Source organism: Dama dama, chromosome 13 (assembly GCF_033118175.1).
Source record: "Dama dama isolate Ldn47 chromosome 13, ASM3311817v1, whole genome shotgun sequence".
In the NCBI taxonomy this organism is placed as follows: domain Eukaryota; kingdom Metazoa; phylum Chordata; class Mammalia; order Artiodactyla; family Cervidae; genus Dama; species Dama dama.
The window spans coordinates 27,816,749-27,836,956 of NC_083693.1; the positions used below are offsets into that span (position 1 = coordinate 27,816,749).

At 48.6% G+C, this 20,208-nt stretch overlaps 1 protein-coding gene and 1 non-coding gene across 6 annotated transcripts in view; one reads left to right on the forward strand and one right to left on the reverse strand.

Annotated features, from left to right (window-relative positions):
* The window catches only part of NTRK3 (neurotrophic receptor tyrosine kinase 3), a 409,774-nt gene that overhangs the window by 316,109 nt on the left and 73,457 nt on the right, over positions 1-20,208 (reverse strand). For all 5 annotated transcript variants that reach the window (XM_061158653.1, XM_061158655.1, XM_061158654.1 and 2 more), the window contains exons 3-4: positions 15,596-15,670; positions 15,020-15,091 (exon numbers count right to left, since the gene is read on the reverse strand). In XM_061158653.1, the coding sequence (XP_061014636.1) occupies positions 15,020-15,091; positions 15,596-15,670 (147 nt within the window). The remainder of the gene's footprint in view (positions 1-15,019; positions 15,092-15,595; positions 15,671-20,208) is intronic.
* TRNAW-CCA (transfer RNA tryptophan (anticodon CCA)) lies at positions 3,969-4,041 on the forward strand. The gene has a single exon. It is a non-coding gene; the product is annotated as a tRNA-Trp (tRNA).

The window sequence follows — 20,208 nt, forward strand, 5'->3', positions numbered from 1 at the left end:
ATGCAGCCAAATAAATAAATACTTTAAAACAAGACCATTGTGGGATCACAAGGATGCCCAGTCCCAGCTGGCAAGCGAAGCTTTCCAGACACAGTTGAGGTCCCAGCAGAGACCTGCCCCCATGAGAGCGATAGAGGAGAAAAGGAATAAGGAAGGATGGGAGGAGAGGGATAGAGGAGAGAGAGAAGAAGGCTGCTGGGAAATGCGATTATTAATATTTCAAATGGAGTTCTGACTGCTTAAGCTTTATTTAAGAACATGCCTCACTGTATAATTACAAGGCCTTAATTTGTTTTCTTTTCCACACAATAAATAAGGAGCACATGGTTGCTCTTTGCAAACACCACCCTCCCTGGCATCAGCAGAGACTCCTGATTGCAGACAGACAGCTGGCACTCAGGGGCAGCCCCACTGCCGCCGGGAGGGGGTGAGCTACCCAATCCCTGGGACAGAGCCCAGCTCTCCAGATGTGGAAAAAGACAAGGGACTAAGGTGCCCATTCATTTTTGGAGGAAGATGCTGGGGTGGCCGGTGGGTGGGTGAGGTTATCCCTCTGATTCCCTCCTTGGAGCAGGCATTTCTGGGGGCAACTGGTTTTGAGTGGCTCTGACACAGTATGGAACCAGACTCAACAAGCATCAGAGGAGGCTGATCAGATTCTCAAAGGCAGAAGCCTACTTTCTATTGCCCGGTGGCTGGGCCCCGAATGCCTCTGGGCTTCGGATCTGCCCAATGAGGAAAGGGAAACAAATGATGATGCAACCCTTCTATCAAGTCACCCATTCATTCATCCACTGATGTGCCTGCCATGTGTCAGGGGCTACCAAGGACTGGGTACTGGGTGGTAGAGGAGGGAGGCAGGATGACTATATTCAGGGAGCTTTCAGCCCAGGAGGGACAACAAACATCACAGAATTGGAGCTTCCCAGGGAGCTCAGATGGTAAAAAAAAATCTGCCTGCAATGTGGGAGACCCGGGTTCAATCCCTGGGTCGGGAAGATCCCCTGGAGAAGGGAATGGCCACCCACTCCAGTATTCTTGTCCAGAGAATTCACAGAACTAAAAGATAATCATTCAATTCCAATGTATATTTTATGAGACAAGTGTCCTGGAAGAAAAAGAACAGGGCCCTAAGAAAAGTGATGGTAACAGCACTTGTGGCAGGGGTTGGGTGGGGGTAACAAAAAGCTTGCTTTCAGTCCATTATTGAGCTGGAACTGGAAGGAAGGTTAGGAGCTAATTAAAGAGCCTGGGGGCTGGATGAAAGTCTCCCACCCAAGGGATCACCACAAAGGCCGTGAGCAGAGCGGCATGGCACGATGGAGGTTTGGAGGGAAATGCAGGGCAGCGGGAGCAAGAGAAGAGGTGGAGAGGGAGATGTCAGTGGAGAGCCCTGGGACAGGTCCCCAGGCTGCCACCAGGCCTGTATTGCTTCCCACTCAGGTCTCTGTCCAGGCTGCATGCTCACCTGGAAGACCAAGGGAATCTGGTTCTTGGTCTAAGAGCATCAGAGGCACATTCATGAGGCTCTGAAATGTTTAAACAATCTCCTTGGGACTTCCCTGGTGGTCCAGTGGTTAAGACTTCACACTTCCAAGGAGGGACCGTGGGTTCAATCCCTGGTCAGGGAACTGAGATCTCACATGCTGCATGGTGCAATCAAATTAAAAAAAAAAAAATCTCCTTCCCCATTACACAGAAAACACTTGCAAGATGGGGTTATGACTGACAGCTCTGGGGAGATCTCTTAGGACACTGGTGTGTAAGAGGGCTTTCCAGGTGGCTCAATTGTAAAAAATCTGCAGGCCAATGCGGGAGACACAGGTTTGATCCCTGGGTTGGGAAGATCCACTGGAGAAGGAAATAGCAATCCACTCCAGTATTCTTGCTTGGGAAATCCCACGGACAGAGGAGCCTGGCGGGCTGCAGTCCATAGAGGTGTACAGAGTTGGATGGGACTAGCAACTGAGCACACACGCATGTTTGAGAGGCTGGGGCTCTTGGCAGGGAAGCACCAAGCCCTCCCTCTAGAAGGAGATGAGGAGGCATCTGACATTTACTGCTTGACAGAAAATGGGGCATATGGTGAGGGATGGTGGAGGGAGAACCAGGCTCCACTGGTTCCAACCAGCTCCTCAACACAGCCTTCTAACCCCCCTATCTTTGAGTTCCTGGTTTTCCCCAAATACTGGGTCAGAATTCCAGGGAAGCCTGAGATCCACCTATTTAGAGCTTGGGCTTTCAAGTTCCTTAACAAGGACTGAACTTCTGAGCTTCTGCAATAGTTTCCAAGACACAGGACAGACTGGGTACTGAGCACCTGCCACATGCAGCCACCAAGGGAGGTGCTGTATGCTCACTCTTTGAATCCTCATATAAAGGTCTGGAGGGTAGGAATTCCCTCCCATTGTTCTGGGAAGGATACTGAGACATCACTCTTGGGCAGAGAGCATCAACTTAAAGAAAGAGTTGGCAAAGCTAGAGATCCAATGTCACCTCCAGAATATATGCTGTTTTCACTCTTCCATTTACTCCCTCATTCATTCCTTTTTCAAACCTGCAATTAGCATGAAACAAACATGATGGAATAAGACCTAGTCTTCCCTCCCAAGGACCTTGCACATCATGGGGAAAGACATACCTTTCTAAAGGTCTATTTCAGGGTTGCAAAGTAAACATGGGGGGGAGCCCCTCCTGGCAGCCAGGGCAGCAGATGGTCCAGGCCTGATCTGAGAGACCCACTGCCCTTCCAAGCCAGAACAGTCACAATGCCTGCATCACCTAGAAGACCACCCAAAAAAGGCAGAGGCCCCTCAAGACCAAGGCAAGCCCCATGAGACAAAAGGGGTTAACCCAGGAACAAAAGAGACTTTCACAAAGCCATCAAGAAGAAACCAGGAAGAAAGACACGAGACTGCCAGCCTGCTAAGGCATGACGAGGGCCAAAAATTAATGATGACTCCAAAATAGCCACGAGACTAATCTCATTTTCTAAATCTGTCCTTAACAAGAAAAATGGAGAAAAGGGCTGTGGACAAATGGGAAGTAATGACGCCTTAGGGGAGGGGAGGAAAAAAGAAAAGAAAATCTACAGAGAATAATCAAGGTTGGAAAATACAGGCACACAGTCTAATCCCCAAGGCTAGGAGACATGCAGTCCAGAGCGTTTACTCAGCACTGGACTGAGCTTTTAAAGGCAAAGCTGATGAAGTTACATAAAACTCTTAACGTTCAGTCCAAAGAATCCTAGAGAACAGAGTTTCCTGAAATGAGAAAGAACACAAGATTTATGCTGAATGTAGGGCTTTGACTATGAAAATTGCAAAATAAATAACACAGACAGTGGCTGGCAAAGAGAGGTGCATGGCCATATAGTCTGGGTCACATTGGGTCTGCCACGGGTGGATCACAATGTTATCCACAAAACAAAGAGAAAAGGAAGAAATAATGAGGGAAGATGTGAGTAATCCCAGGACCATAGGGAGCCTGAAGGAGAGACACAAAGGGACAAGAAAAAAGAGACTCAATTTAGGAAGCTTGCCACCTGCCTCACTAGGGACCAAGGAGCCAATCTTTCCCATGGCTCCAGAGGGGCAATCTCCCAGGAGAATGAGGGTGTGAGTGGACTAGAAATCTACTTTCTTTGGAGGCAGCAGAGAAATGAGTGGAGACTAAGAAACTCCAAACTGAAAATCGGGAGCTTGGTGAGTTCTAGGGTACAAAACACATGTTGGATTCAATAGGACCAAGGGGTATCCATTTAAGAGGACAACAGGGACTTCCCTGGTGGTCCAGTGGCTAAGACCCCAAGCTCCCAATGCAAGGGCCCAAATTCGATCCCTGGTCAGGGAACTAGATCCCACCTATCAGATCCGGTGGGCCACAACTAAGACGTGGCACAGCCAAACAAATAAACTTTATTATAATAATTTTTTTAATTAAAAAAATAAAAGAGGACAACAGGGACTTCCTTGATGGTCCAGGGGTTAAGACCCTATGCTTCCAATGCAGGGGGCCCAGGTTCAATCCCTGGTCAGGGAACTAGATCCCACATGCCACAACCATAAGATCCTGCATGCCACAACTAAGATCCAGTTAGCCAAATAAATAAACTTTAAAATAATAATAACTTTTTTTTAATTTAAAAAAACAAAAGAGGACAACAGAGGCTCTCCATGCAGTCATCAGACGTCACAGGAGCTGGGACACGGGAAGAATGCGAGGATGCAGGCACCTCTATAGAAACACCACTTGACTGCACCAGGAGGTACCAAGTGTTGAAGCTGCAAACATGGGTATGAAATCATGACAGGGCAGAGCCTGGGCCTCAGAGTTCCTCTACTCTGTTCCACATCCCCTCCTTTCCCACTCCCATGCTCAGATCTTGCAGTGAGGTCTGCCACCTACAGACACAGTCCTGCCCAGAGCTGATGACATGGACAGCAGCCCCGAGCTTCCTGAAAATGGGTGGATGGAACGCCCACTGTTCCTGCACCCACATATCGCAGCACGGATTTATCTCCATTTATCTCAGCCACTCCATTCTCTTTGTGGAGCACCCGCTCTGTGAGACCTGCTAGTGGCTCTCCTGAGTGCCAGCCAGTAGGCTAAAGGGGGTCACCTGCTCTCCTTGACCCTTTTGGCCATCAGTTAAAGCAGGACTCAGTTTTCGGGGAGTCCTTCTTAGTCTCCCAAAGGTCTTTCTCCCCAAATAGCCCCTATTCTGAGAAGCGATGCTCTGAAGCTTATTACTGACCTTCCTGTCCAGCTGGGCTCGAGAACTGACACCAGCCCAGGTTGGACCTGAGTTGGCCACAGTCAATGGACAGTAGATCAGAGATCGTCCATGAAGACCATTATGAAGACCACAAGTTCTGGAGTCCTAGAGGCAGCCCATCCAGGGTTGGCATCTGTCTCTGCCACTGAGCAGCTGTGTAAGCGTAAGCAAGTCACTTAAGCTCCCTGTGCCTTTAATTCCCCATCTGTAAAATGGAGACAACAATAGTGTCCACTTGCTATTATGAGCATAAGGTGACATAATATGTGCATACAAGCTAATGCCCCGGCATACAACCAGTGCTTTCTAGATGTCTTTGGAACTCACTGCATTGGAGTGACTACAATTCCAGGGATGTGGGGGGTGGAGGGCCAAAACCAACTGGAAACAGCTTTCCTCTGGCCATGCCCCTGATGGCCACTTTTCTTCCAGGACGGCTTCCCTGGTGGCTCAGACAATAAAGAATCTGCCTGCAATGCAGGAGACCCAGGTTCGATCCCTGGGTCAGGAAGATCCCCTGGAGAAGGGAATGGCTACCCACTCCAGCATTCTTGGCTAGAGAATTCCATGGGTAAAGAACCTGATGGGCTACAGTCCATGGGGTCGCAAAGAGTCGGACACGACTGACTGACTAACACTTTCTTCCAGGAAGAATTTCCTAAAATTCGGTGAGGCCCGGTCTGGGCCATTTATAACATTGCCTCCTTTTACAGATGTGAAAACAGATTAAATGTGTTACACAGCTTATCGAGGGTCACAGATAATGCAGAAAAAGGGCAAAGTCACATGTAAGGTGTGGTCAGCCAGCACTGTCACAGCCAAAGAGTTCCTCTCACAGCTGACAGCCAGTCAGGGGCCGAGTCCTTCCCCGCACTCAGATGTGGACCCAGAGTTAAGCATCTTCTCCACTCCGTACCACCACCCAGACACACCACTGACTCGAGCTTCCCACAAAACTAGATCTGCAAAAATCCCACTGCCTTGACGCATGGCTCCATTTTGAAGTTCTGTTCCCTTGGAATTCTTTTAGCGTTTCCCTGCTGACCAGACATGATGGCCTGGAACCATGAACATGTGTCTACACAGCTCTGGGAGAAATTCCGAAATAATTTGGAAGGTCCTCCGAAGGAAGGCCTTTGGAGAAGGTCTGTACTCACCCTGTAGCGAGCGGCAGCCCCTGTGCCCTGGGCAGGCTGTCCACCCATCCAAACCCACACCTCCTCCAGGAAGCCTCCTCAGATGCTCCAACTCTGATCCACAATCACACTTACAGGCTAAACCAGTGGCTCCTCCATTGCCTTGTGTTCAAAGACTGGAGAAGGTACAGAGCTTCAAAGGTGCGAGTGGTCACACCTTTGTCATAAATAACACATAAAGCATATATGCGGAATCTGGAAAAACAGTACAGATGAACCGATTTGTAGGGCAGGAGTGGAGACAGAGATATAGACAGTGGACATGTGGACACAGTCGGGGAAGGAGAGGGGGATGAACTGAGAGGGTAGCGCTGACATGTACTCACTACCACGTGTAAAATAGACAGCTAGCGGGAAGCTGCTATACAGAACAGGGAGCTCAGCTCAGCGCTCTGTGATGACCTAGAGGGTGGGATGGGGGCAGGGGGAGTGGCAGGGAGGCCCAAGGGGAAGAGGATATATGTATCTGTATAACTGATTCACTCCACTGTACAGCAGAAACTAACAACATCGAAAAGCAATTATACTCCAATAGTAAAAGAAACGTTACTTGCTTATGATTTTCTTTCTTATACATGTAAATTAGAGAAGGTCCAAAGCCATCTCACTTGCATCCTGAGACCCTCTCTTGAATAGGATCGAAAGGAACAGGCATCAAGAGTGAATGTGCATTCCTGGCAGCCCACCTGGGCACTGGTTACAGCTACTGCCATTCCTGGTTTATCCTTTTCTCTCTTTTTTTTTTAACCACAGCAAAAGTTTATTTCTTTCTCATATTCCAAGTCCACAGCAAGTCAGCTGTGGCTTCACTCCCATCATCTCCCCAGCGAGACTCAGGCTAATGGAACAGCCTCCGTCTGGAACATTAATGCCCTCTGTCCCATGACAGAGGGCAAAGAGACACGACGGACCACACACAGGCTCTGAAAGCTTCTGCTAGGAGGGATGGGAATGCACGCGCGTGTGCACACACACACACTCATCAGTTTTATTGATATATAATTTACATACAAGGCACCTGATTAAATGTACAAGTCGCTGGTTTCTGGTATATTTATAGAGTTATGGAGCCCTCACTATAATCCATTTTAGAACATATTCTCATCATCCCAAAAAGAAATCCTGTACCAGTTATTCCTGGTTTATCATTAACTATACTCAATATTTTAAACTATGAAGGCATTCTTTTATGCCCATGAGAATATGACATAACATAAATCTCATTCGTTGCTTTTGGTATAATATTTTTTTAAATGGCCAAGACCTGCTAGGTATAATCCTTACATCCCAGAAACTACACACCTCTCTCTGGGACATCCTTGGAAACAGTTCTTAACCCAGGATTCAAGGGAAGTCTGCAAATCCCTGAAAATGTGTGAGAAATGGTGTATGTATGTGTGGGGCTTCTTATGGGAAGAAATTCCATAGAATGATCAAGGCAGATTAGCATCACTCACACACTCAACAAAGAGCCAAGGACCACTGCCCATGCGACAGGCATTCTTCTAGGCATGGGAGCCAAGTCCCTGCTCTGTGGAAGTTTATTCTATTGGGGGAGCCAGAGTGTAAACAAGTAAACAAATGAAAATGGCTTACATTTGACAGTCCCTTGGACTACGAAGAGATCAAACCAGTCAGTCCTAAATGAAATCAGCCTCATTGGAAGGACTGCTGTTGAAGCTGAAGCTCCAGTACCTTGGTGACCTGATGCAAAGAGTCAACTCATTGGAAAAGACCCTGATGCTGGGAAAGGTTGAAGGCAGGAGGAGAAGAGGGCAGCAGAGGATGAGTTGGTTGGATAGCATCAACGACTCAATGGAGAAGAATATGATCAAACTTCGAGAGAGAGACAGTGAGGGACTGGTGAAGGGAAGCTTGGTGTGCTGCAGTCCATGGGGTCACAAAGAGCGGGACACAACTTAGCTACTGAAACCAACAACACATACTGTCAGATCATCAGAAGTAACAAAGGCTGAGGAAACAGTGTATCAAAGAGTGAGGTGAAGAAAGGCCACTTGGACTGGGAGGCTAGAGACGACTTGCTGAGCATTGGGGGAAATGAGGAGGAGGAGCGAACACTGCAGAGAGCTGGGCCGAGGGATTCATGCAGGTCGGATGCATCAGCAAGCACCAACCCTCCAAGGAGGGCCAAGAGCTCAGTGTGTTGAAAGGACTGAAAGAAAGGTTCCCAGGCTGCAGCAGAGGGCCAGGGAGAAGAGTGCAAGGGAAGCCGAGAGGGAGATGGACACCAAATCGAATCCTGGGGCCACGGTGAGAGGTTTAGTTTTTATTGTCAGTAAGGAGGGAAGTAGTTGGAGGGCTTTAAGCAGTAGAGGGACACAATCAGATCTATGTGTTTAAAATATCACTCTGGCAACTGTGTTGGGAATCAAATGCAGGGGACAAAGTGGAGGAAATAAAACCAGTTAGGAGGCTATTATCATAGAGCCAGAGGACAGCACGGTAGTTTGGATCAAGACAGCCTTTGTGGAGAGAGAGAGAAGCAGATGGATATAAAGAGCCTATGGACTTGAAGGGTGGAAGGGTGGAGCCGGGCGGGGAAAGGGAAGAGGAGTCAGAAATGACTCTTAAGGTTCTGGCCTCAGCGATCTGGTGGATGGTACCATTCAGGGAAACAAGAAACATTGAAGGTTTGGAGTCAGGACAGGGAATGAAATCAAGAATTCTGTTTTGGCCAAGTTGAGTCTGCCTTGTGTCTTAACCACCCAAGTAAAGATGCCAGCCAGGCAGTTTGATTTATGAGTCCAAAGGGCCAGGATGGGAGCAGGGCGAGGAATATAAAGTTAGGGGTTTAGTGCTAAGGCCCCTTCCACTTTTACCTATCCATGATTCTGTGAAATCAGAGACCACTGGCAAGGAAGAAGTCATTAATAACAGCAAAGAAAATATTGAGTCTTTCATAAAGCACCATCTTAAGCACTTCTGAAGCATCATCTCATTTAAAGCTCAGAACAATCTCATGAAGTGGGAACTCTTACATTCCCTCCAAAGCTCACGGAAGCTCATCAGCTTGCCTAAGTTCCCAAAGTTGTACAAAGAAGATACAGGATCGGAACTGTGGCCTTTCTGTCTCCAAAGCCTACATTCCTGACTGTTACTACACAATGCCCAATGGCTAAGTTCTCTACAAAAAACAGGTGGGAGGGCACACATGGAGAAGAGATCTGGGGACAAGTATGCCAGTCACAACCCCTTTGGGACTTGGAGAAAAATCAGTGCAGAGGTAAAGGGCAAGCAGAGAGGCACAAGTCTACTGGTACCATATCTACACACTGTCTTAGACCCAGACTGGGGTGGTTATTTCAAGGAGAGAGAACACCGACTGTTTCACAACACATCATAAATCCATCCCACCAATTGTTCACCCCAGTGGTCTCCAGAAAAGTGTGCTGCCAGCTCAAATGTGTCACTGAAAGGGCAGGGACCCTGGCCACTTCCTCTAATCCTACCTGCCCAGTGTTGCTGACTTTCACTCCTTGTGAACATAACACAATTGACATGCCCACAATTAACACAATAATCATGCCCACATCAGGACATTCTCCCCTCCCCACCCCACCCTGCTCCCACACAGGTCAGCTTCAGGCTGGCTCTCTCAGAGGGAAGATCCCATGTACATTTGCAGAGGAATAACAGTGTGATATTCAGAGCTTTAGGGGGAGAAATCAACCAACTGAACACAAGAAAGGTCCCGTCACAACCACTCTAAGGGATTAAATAAATTCTCTTGGCTTGCTGGAATCTTACATTACATATTCTTGGAAATAAGTGGGCCACAGGCTAACGTTAAGAAATCTTACAACAAAGATATTCAGGTCATAATGTAGCTGTTGTTATAGGATTTGACCTGAATAGGCAAAGAAATGAAATGGAGCTTTCTAAACGGGAGCTCTTTGAGGATGGATGGTGCTAAATGCCCCTAGAGAAATGGCTGCTCTCTAATAAAACTTCAAAGACCCTCCCCCACCCTACCACAAGGAATTGTTGCTGTGAAAGCTTGACAGAGAAACAAAACATTCCAAGGGAATAGAAAAGTCCATGGACTTTAGTGCCCAAAGGATCAGAGTCCAAATCCTGGTTGTACCACTAACTACTACGTGACCTTGAGGAAACTCAGTTATGACTTCTGAGCCTCAGTGTCCTCATCTATGAAATGGGGGTGGGGAGTCCAAACTTAAGAGTTACTGTAAGGGGCGAGATCATATTTACCAAAGTAGCAGGTCCAGTACTTGGCACATAGTAAGTGCTTAATCAGTATTAGTCTTTCCCCTGCTTCTCATATACCTGTATTTTTTATGCAAATTTGTAAAAATGTTAAGAAATTTTTTAATTGTATCAGTGAAAAACATTGTCCCTCCCGGTCCATAAGCCACAGGAGAAAGATTCTTGGAAAGAGAACCAAAGGACTTCAGTGCAGTTGTATCTCTGCTATTTCTAAGTCAGGCCCTCCCTGGACCTGTCTTCCAGGCTATAAAGGAAGGCTGCCTACCACACTCCCCCACCCAGGATGGTAAAGGGGTTAGAGCAGATAATATAGGAGAAAGTACTTTGAAACCAGTCAGTGCTCTATGGATGAAAGCAAGCTCCATCATTTGAGTGCAGGTCTTAGGTAGACACTGTCATGACTGCTTATGGGGACTCCAAACTGCAGCTACCTGTTATGTATGTGAGCCATCCCAAAGAAGACAAACCACAGAAAGGAAGAGAAGAGTCTGCTGCAGGGGGTGAGGTTAGAGCACTCAGCAAGCAATCCAAATTCTGTAGTCCTGGTGGGTGTGGTCTCAAGTGAGATGGAAATCAACAAAGTGTAAGCCCTTCAGTTGCCACTGGTTGGATCCTTTCTGAAACTAACAGGGGTAAGAAGGGTGTGCACACAGTCTACAGCAGGAGTCCCCAACGGGTACTGGTCTGTGGCCTGTTAGAAACCGGGTGAGCAGCGGGTGAGCTAGGGAAGCTTCATCTGTATTTACAGCCGCTCCCCATCGCTCACGTTACCGCGGAGTTCCACCTCCTGTCAGCGCAGTGGCAGCATCAGATTCTCATAACATCGCAAATCCTGCTATGAACAGCACATTCCAGGGATCTCGGTGGCATACTCCATCCCTCCAGCCCCTTGCCTTCTCCATAGAAAAAACATCTTCCACGAAACCAATGAAACCAGTGCCTGGTACCAAAAAGGTTAGGGATCCCTGATCTAGAGCAAGATGGACTAAATGGAGACTATAGAGAATCTATCAGGGTTTGTTCATCAATCAGTATTCAAGGAAGAAAGTCATCAGGGAGAGTGTAGTCTGGAGTCTTCTAGTCACCAGAGAGACACAGGACAGAAATCCAGCTTTTCCTTTAATAAAGAAATGGTCATAATCACCATCAAAGCCATATTATCTCTCCTCATTGATTCTAGGATCACCACCCCAGTAATAACAGCAATTCCATCACTACTAGCAGCTTGCACTTATAAACACGATTTACCGGCACTGGACTAAGTGTTATATGTGCCTTCTATCATAAATCTTTATCATATCCTATCACTAGAACAGGCACTATCATTACACCCATTTTACAGATGATCAAATAGTACTTCCAATGATCCATTTGGAAAATCCTTATCCTTAAGAATTCAAAATCCAAAGTCTTTCACCAAGGAAAGGATACATAAGGGTCAAGAATATTTTAGTCTCTCAAATGTATATAAATCAGTATTTAGTTTTTCACACTCAATAAAAGACAAAGAAGACAGACACGGTCAAAAAGAGATGCTCAGTCACTCATAAACCTTGAAGAGTCCTAGTCTCCAGGCTTCTTTGTGGCAGACAATTTGGCCTTCATATGGCTGGCTCATTTTCTGGCATGAGAGAGTATTATGACTAATGCAACAGCAGCTTAGAGGTGCGGGACAGCTGGACCAATCAGAACAACTTGGATAACTTGACATCAGTACAGAAGGCAATGATTTCACTTTCTGCTTCTTATTGTGTACAGAAGGGGAGAAGAAAAGACTTAGCCATCAGCCTAAAATAAAAAAAAAGAAGAAGAAGAAGAAGGGGGGAAGAAAGCCACCAAGCCCGAGCTCGGCAATTAGTGCTGGAGTAAGTGACCGTCTTATGATTGCTCAGCTGGGGCCTGAAGACTTGTAAATGCACTTAGAGGACAGAAATAGAAGATGTTGTGAGACAGCAAAGAAACCTGGCCCATTTGCCAGGAGAAAGTGTCCCGGAGCTGCCGGGAAATTCACTCAGTCGAGATGTGGGGTGTGTCTCTGTAAATGGGAAAAGTTAATAAGTAAACCCATCGATGAAGCGCATGCACATGGCTGGACCTCTTGACTCTCCTCTCTGGGACCCCCAGGCTCCTCCTCCAGCAGCCCCTGGGCCAGATGCTGACCCTATCATGTGGATCTGAGCAGCCAGCTCATCCTTAATATGCAGACAGGCCCAAAATGAGGTTGGACTGACGGTGACCTGTCCATCTCACTCTTGATCCTTGTGCAGCCAACCTCAACACTTGGGCAAGAGCTGGCCAGTGTGTCCAGGAGGAAACGGGGCCCAAGGTCATGGGCAGGTTCACTGGTATCATCAGAACCTATTCCATTGGCACCCTTCCTGCCCCCAAAGCCTTGGGGAATCTTGCAAAGCCCCACCAGCCTGTCACTGCCAGCAGACTCGGATCATCTCAAAAGAGATGGTGGGTCACAGCCCTCTTCAGGGATCTCAAGGGTAATTCAAAGACAAGTTCTAGTACAACCCACTTCAGAGACACCTGGAACCCAAGCTGCATGCTTTTCCCCACCTCTGTGGCCCTTGGACATGCGATGCATCTGGAAACATCTCAAATGCCCAGAGAGCTGCAGGTGACGGCAGGCAGATTCTGAGCACCAAGCCACTGCCGTCTAAAGGAATAAGAGCCTCTCCCATGCGGGCAGCTTCTGTCCCCCCAAGTCTTACCCCGGCCCCCAAGTTGCCATTCCCTATGTCACATTCTGTCCACAGGGTAGTGCTGCCTGGCGCATGGCATTGAGAGGCTTTATTTTTAGTGCCAGTATTTAAAACTTGAGAGGTTTCACTGAGCCTCCAGCTCTTTTTGGAAAAAAAAAAAAAAAAAAACCCACAGTAATTCTGGCAACCCAACACTCCACCTTCTTTCAGCAGCAATCTGCTAGAACTGTTTACAGGCTGGCCCTAAGAGGGAACACGTGGCCCCCAGCTCCCACTGTCCCCATTGGTCCACTGTGGGTATCTGGCTCGTGACCCTGGTAGGAGTTAGTATGAAAAGGAGACTTCTTAGAGGGCAAAAGCTTCATCCCCTGGGACAGTTTACAGGGAATGTCAAATTCCCAGTAAAATAAACACCTGCAACATCTGGTCCGAGACCCTCCTCTGGTCCCAGCTATACCCCCAGCTGCAAAGAACACACATCAGGAGAATCCCGCCATAGGGCAAGGGGGCAACAAATAATTGAGACGTCTGCTGTGGGGGGTAGAGGGGGACTTGGTCCCCCACGGCTACTACATAAGACCCTGAGCAATGGCCCTGCGGTGTGCCATGTCCAAAGGGAGGAAAAGAAGTTCAGCACAAAGCAGAGGTGGCCATCACTGATTTCAAAACAAAACACTTATCAAGCCCTCACTCTGCCAACTCTGTTGCAACTCTATGATCTGTAGCCCGCCAGGCTCCTCTGTCCACAGGATTCTTCAGGCAAGAATACTGGAGTGGGTAGCCACGCTCTCCTCCAGGGGATCTTCCTGACCCAGGAATCAAACCCGCATCTCCTGTGTCTTCTGCATTGGCAGGTGGATTCTTTACTGCTGAGTCACCAAGGAAGCCCTAGCATTCACTAGGTGCTTAGAAAAACACACAAAGGCCCAGGGTGAGGCCAGGACCCCCCAAAGGAGAAACAACTCTCCCACCACAATTCTCCACGATCTTTTCTCTTCCTCCACCTCCCCTCCACTTCCCTCAGATGCTCTGTCTCTTCCTGTGAGATTCCCACGCAGCCGGATGCCCTTCAAGTCCAAAGTGCCTACACCAGAGCAACTCTCAGGTGGCCGAAGGAAAGATTTGTCTGCACACCATTCCTCCATTTTCTGGCCAAATACAGTAGACGCCAGCCCACTGGTTCCTACGGAATCTCTGCTCTTGGAGAACATGCCCCATAGATGTCCAAGACGACCACCATCCGCAAAGGAGACCTGACCGAATACCAAGGACCCCATGGGTGCAGTGTGTTGGCACTTTCCCTAATTGCCGGCTCTAGGTTTCCCTTCAAGCCCGTCTCTCCCCAGGAAATGGTGGTCCTCCCATCAAATCCCAGAGTCTTCAGCCCAGAACTAGGCTTGGAGAGGAAGCACTAGGCTCGTGAGATTCCATCTGCACGGGTCTAGGCAGAGCTGAGCCTGTGGAGGCCCTGCCACCATCACACACGGCTGTGGTGGGAGGGGAGAGGCGGGAGGCGGAGGCACAGACAGGATCCCACCAGAGCCTGGTCACCTCGAGCACATCCCAAAGCTGTGTGACTTTATATACTGGTGTCTCTGCTTTCCAGAACTCTTCACCACTGAACCCAGGATCTATTTAGACATGACACTTGACCTGGACCTGCTTTCCCTCAGCCAACCCTACCCCAACACACACACACACACACACACACACACACACACACACAGACCTACAAATGGTCTCTGAAGAGTAGTATTCACATCAAACACTACACTTATATGGGGAATTTTCTCTCATTTACATTCCCATTAAGTTGCAAATTTCATCATAAAAAGGCAACAAACTAACCCCCTAGTCTCAGGTTTTACCTTCCTATAGGAACCTCAGAGATCATCAAATCCAAAATCCTCATCTTAAGAAGCAAAAATCTGAGCCCCAGAGAAGATGGGACTTGCCCCAGGACACACACTAGCGAAGCCAGGTCCAGATCTCAGGCCTCGGGCTTCATCGCCCAGGGCTCTCTCTCCCTGCCATATGCTTGCCCCCACCCACCCACCGACTTCCTGCGGCCGGGACCCAGCTCTACTCACATATAGCGCAAGTGGGGGTTCTTGGCGAAGGCTCTGGGCTGGATGTTGCGAAGTCCTGAGTTCTTGATGGTCCTGAAGAGAGAGAGGAAAAGAGGGTCAGCAGAGCTTACGGGGTAGAGCTACAGCTCTGCTCTGGGCCGAGGCTGACAGCCAGTGAGGCCAAGAGTGGACGACAGCCACTTCTGTAAATAATGCATTTCTTCATCACCGGTCATCACACATGGTCCAGTTGAGGGACAGGACCACAGGACCAGTGGGCAGGATCTGGGCTCACATCCCACTGGGACCTGGCTAAGGGTGAGAAATGTGCCCATCCTGGCAAGTGGAGAAGACAGGTCCAGCGACTATAACACTGCAGCCTCCTCCGTTTCCCCACCCCAATTTCCCCGCCGACACTCACATGGAATCCAAAGGAGGAGGTGACTGGAAGTACCCCTGCTCCTTGGGGACCATCGGTCCAGCACAGGACTGAGGAAAGCGCTAACCTGGGGGACGTGGGCTCAGGTTGCATCTTGAAGCCTGAACTGCGTGTGGGCTGGCCCCTGCCCCACCCCCGCCGGGAGCCGGTGCACTCACAGCTTCTGGAGGCCAGTGTAGAGCTCCATGTCCACGGCGTTGAGCGTGTGCAGACCGCGCCAGTTCTCTATGTGTCTGCAGGGAGGGAGGAAAGGCAGGGTTCAGGTCAGTGGAGGGATCACCGGAAAGATGCTGGCTTTAGTGCCAGAGACCTGGGCTTAAATCCTGGAGCAGCCACCCGTGAGCCAGGCTCTCCACCAAGTCTCCAGTGATCTCTGAGCCTGCTTCATTCTCTCTCTGCGTGGGCCACACAAACCACCTGGATGATGGGCTTGCTGGGCGATCCCAAGTTCTGAGTCCATGGACAGAGTTTAATGTCCCCACATCCCCTGGGCTCTAGAAAGACTACTCTTTAAATTCTTGAGATTCAGTCTCCCTGCAGGTCTTCCTAATTCAGTTTCTTTCCATTCTCTTTTAGTTCTTTTTCACTTCTAGGAATTTTTTTTTTATATATAATAGGCTCATTTTCTACATTCCTGACCACAGAAACAATACAAATGAAGTGATTTTTTTTAAAAGGGGTTGGAGGGAACTTGCTCGTGAACATGGCTTTTGAGTGGAAAAGCCCAGAAGGAACACATACCACCTCAGGGTCCCCTAGGGGCCTGGATCCCCTTTGGGTGAGAGTGAAAGTCGCTCAATTGTGTCTGACATTGTGACCCCATGGACTGTAACTCTCCAGGCTCTACTGTCCATGGAATTCTCCAGGCAAGAATACTGGAGTGGGTAGCCATTCCCTTCTCCAGGGAATCTTTCCAACACAGGGATCAAATCTGAGTCTCTTGCATTGCAGGCAGGCTCTTTACCATCTGAGCCACCAGGGAAGCCCCCTTTGGTTACCATGACCCAATTCATCTGGAGTTCAAGGACATCAGTGGCTTCATATGGCAGAACCAACTCCACAAAGGAGGCATGACCAAAGGCCTGGGTGTCACGGAAAGAACAGGAGGCTGGCATTCGAGGAGCTAGATTCTAATTTCATCTCTGGAACTTTAGCAGCCATGGCTTTAAGCATGAGCTCTCAACACTCTGGGCCTCTGGTGTCCTCATTTGTAAGGGGAGAGGGTTACACCAGATCAGCAGTTTCTCCCCCATCTCTTCACAAAGATCTTCTTTTAGAACTTTCTCCCGAGAGATTTCATGCTTAGCTCCCTAAACATGTGTCAAGCAAGCACACACACTTATTAAGCAATAATTAATTCATCTTCTCAGATTTACTAATCCAAGATATAAATCACTGTTAACCAGAGCTTTTTATCAACGGGCATAAACCAACACTGACTCACCCAGCAGATAAATTCCAGCCCAAAGCAAAGGAATTCTCAAAAGTACTGTTAGCATGGAAGGGCTCGTCATGGCTATGGATTTGGTTTCCTTTGTTTGATGTATATATATATATAGACAGAACACCAGGGACAAACATCCTACATTACTGCTTTGGGGTCCAGGTTGGGTACCATTAGACCAGCAGTCCTCAACCATTTTTGGTACCAGGGACTGGTTTTGTGGAAGACAATTTTTCTACTGATTGGAGAGGGTGGGTAGTTGGGGGATGATTCAAGTGTATTACATTTATTGTGCACTTAATTTCTATTATTATTACATCAGCTCCACCTCAGATCATCAGGCTTTAGATCCCGGAGGTTAAGAACCTCTGCATTAGACTACTGATTACCAAGGTCCTTTCCAGCTCCAAAATCATCTGAGAGGAAGCCATTCATACACACCCACCACCCCAAGGAGCTCCAGGGGGCCACAGGAAAAGGCCTCCCACTGCCCTCCTGGGATCTGACTCTCCCATCAGTGCCCCCAAAGTCTAAGCATCCTCTTGGAGAGGAGGGGAAAGACGTAACAGCTCACCCTGGGACAGTGATACCCAAGGCACAGAAAAGACAGCCACCTTCCCCAGACATCCCCTCCCAGGCCCCACCCCACCCGTGGTTCTGCCATCTGCCATCAGATGGGACCAGAGCCAGGAAGGCCACAGGGAGGCAGTGGCCAGGGCCTCTGGAAGCATTTCAGAGCCGCGCAGCGACAAGGTATGCCAAGAGTCCTTTTTGTACCACATTCTCTCGGAGCCCCTGCTAAGCAGCCAGACACATTAGCATCTGCTGGGGACATGGGCCAGGTGGCCAGGTCAGTACTGAATTCCTCCTCCAAAGCTTTCTCCCCTGGAAGCCGCATGGCCCCAGGACAGTTTGTTTGGTCTGGGTTCGCCAGGGCAGGGGCCCTGGCTCCATGTCAGCTGAGAAGGAAGGCCAGAGGGAGCAGAAGGACCTGTGCCAGCCCCACCCCCACCCAGGGTATCCACTCAGTCCATGTAAACCACCAAGTGTTAACAGATTGCAGTGCTCCTACCGACGGGTATTCATTCATGGGAGCCCAGCTTCAGACAAGCTCCCAACAAGCAGCTGTTGATCAAGTTGTTTAAATAAATGAAATCAGTTTCCTGAGCCCACATTAGAATTCCAGAAATGTGTTTTCATTATGGCTGAGTTGTCAATCATTATTGCATTCGAATACTTGACTTCTCTCAGCCTTCCTGTCCTTATGCCCACAAATGACCCTTCCCCGGCAGAGGCGCTCGCTGAGACACAGCAGGATGGTGGCTGAAGTCCTTGGTGCACGGGGCACTCTCATCTATATCATACAGCCCCTTGTATCTTTTTTTGGGTTTGAATTTTCCTACATCAGGGAATGGCACTTTTATAGCAACTGTGTGTTTAGGAGTTGGTGCTCTGAAGCTGGGTTAGCCACTGCAAACCAGCCCACCACCCATTTCCGTACAGCCTGAGAAATAAGAATAGTTTTCACATTTTTTTTTAAATCTAACGTAGAACCCTATTTTGTGACATGTGAAAAGTATATGAAATTTAAATCTCCATGTTCATATCTGCTCATTTACTCTTGTCTGTGACCACTTTTCTCCGCAAAAATGGAGTTGAGTTATTGCTGCAGAAGCTCACTTAAAATATTGACTTTCTGGCCTTTCATAGAAAAAGGTTGCTGACCCCTGCCTAGAGCCAGACTGCCAGGATACAGATCCTGTCTCCATCGCTACCTCTATCTATGGGATCCTGTCCAGGTTTCTTCACTTGTCTGTTCCTCAGTTTCTTCATCTGTCAAGTGGGAATAATAGAATACCTCCAGCATAAGAAGGACGTAAGGATCGCTTGTTACATTAAAAAGTCGTTATAGCAGCTGGGGTTGGAGTAAGTCCTCAGGGAATGCCCACTGTGATGATTACTTTTAACCTCGGGCTTTGTAGAGGTTGGGCTTGCCTGATGACTCAGACTGTAACGAATCAGCCTGCAGTGGAGGAGACCTGGGTTTGATCCCTGGGTTGGGAAGATCCCCTGGAGAATGGAATGACTACCCACTCCAGCATTCTTGCCTGGAAAATCCCATGGACAGAGGAGACTTGGGGGGTTACAGTCTGTGGGGTCACAAAGATATGGACACGACTAAGCAGCTAACATTTTCACTCTTTTCACTTCTGTAGAGGCCGAGCAGTCTTTTCTCAGTTTTCATGCTAAAAAGGGCAGCCTGGTTCTGCTGGAAGTTGTCATTCCTCGGCCATCATTGAGGGAAACTCTGAGTGGCAGAAGGGTGGAGGGGCAGTAAACCTGTCATTCATGACCTCCAGGAAAACCGTTCGAGCTGAAATTATAAACAGCGTCAGAGGATGCACAGACGGCAGCACCGAGCGGGTTCTCAGGGAAGAGCAGAACCGCGAAGGGGCAGCCTGACATTTGCCGTTGACATGGGCGGGGCGCCTGCCAAGCTTTCCCAGTGACTCACCACTTGGTACCAGCCCCAGGGGTCGTAACTCTGCTGGCTGCTTTGTGCTAACGCAGAGACCGTGAGTTTAAGTGGAAAAGGCAGGTTTTAAAAATATAATAAATAAGACCAAGTCTGAGAGAGATCTGCTTTGCTTTGGTTCGTGGTAAACAGTGGTTCCCTTGGCCCAGTACAATTACATGTGACTTCTTCTGGTGCACTTTTCTGGGTTGTCCAGGTTGTTTTCATGGAGCATGGATTCTGTCATCTGGAAAGCAATCACAATGATCGAGGGCTTCCCAGGTGGCTCGGTGGTAAAGAATCCATTTGCCAATGCAGGAGACTCGGGTTCTATCCCTGATCTGGGAAGATCCCCGGGAGAAGGAAATGGTAACCCACTCCAGTATTCCTGCCAAGAGAATCCCATGGACAGAGGAGCCGGCAGGCTACAGTCCATGAGGTCACAAAAAGAGCAGGACACAACTTACCATCTAAACAACAACAACAAGAATGATCGTGTTTTTAAAGGAAGGTTCGGCCCTTGAGCCTTGTCCAGCAGGGCAGTCACTGGTCACCCTCTCCCAGGACGACAGGCTGCACCAGCCCATCCAAGCAACAGCATCACACTCGCCTGCCACCGTTGTGGAGGGCTCAAGAACTCAGGGCGAAGCCAGGAACGAGGGTCAGCAGGAGCCCAGACCCCGCATCTGTCTGCTCAGGCACAGAGCGTGTGGCGGGGGTGGCCCCGAAAAGACTTGCAGCCTCGCCTCAGTGTGACTCCAGGCTCCCATCCCTACTCTAATTCCCTCCACTTTAGTCTCTTAAATTCAGTG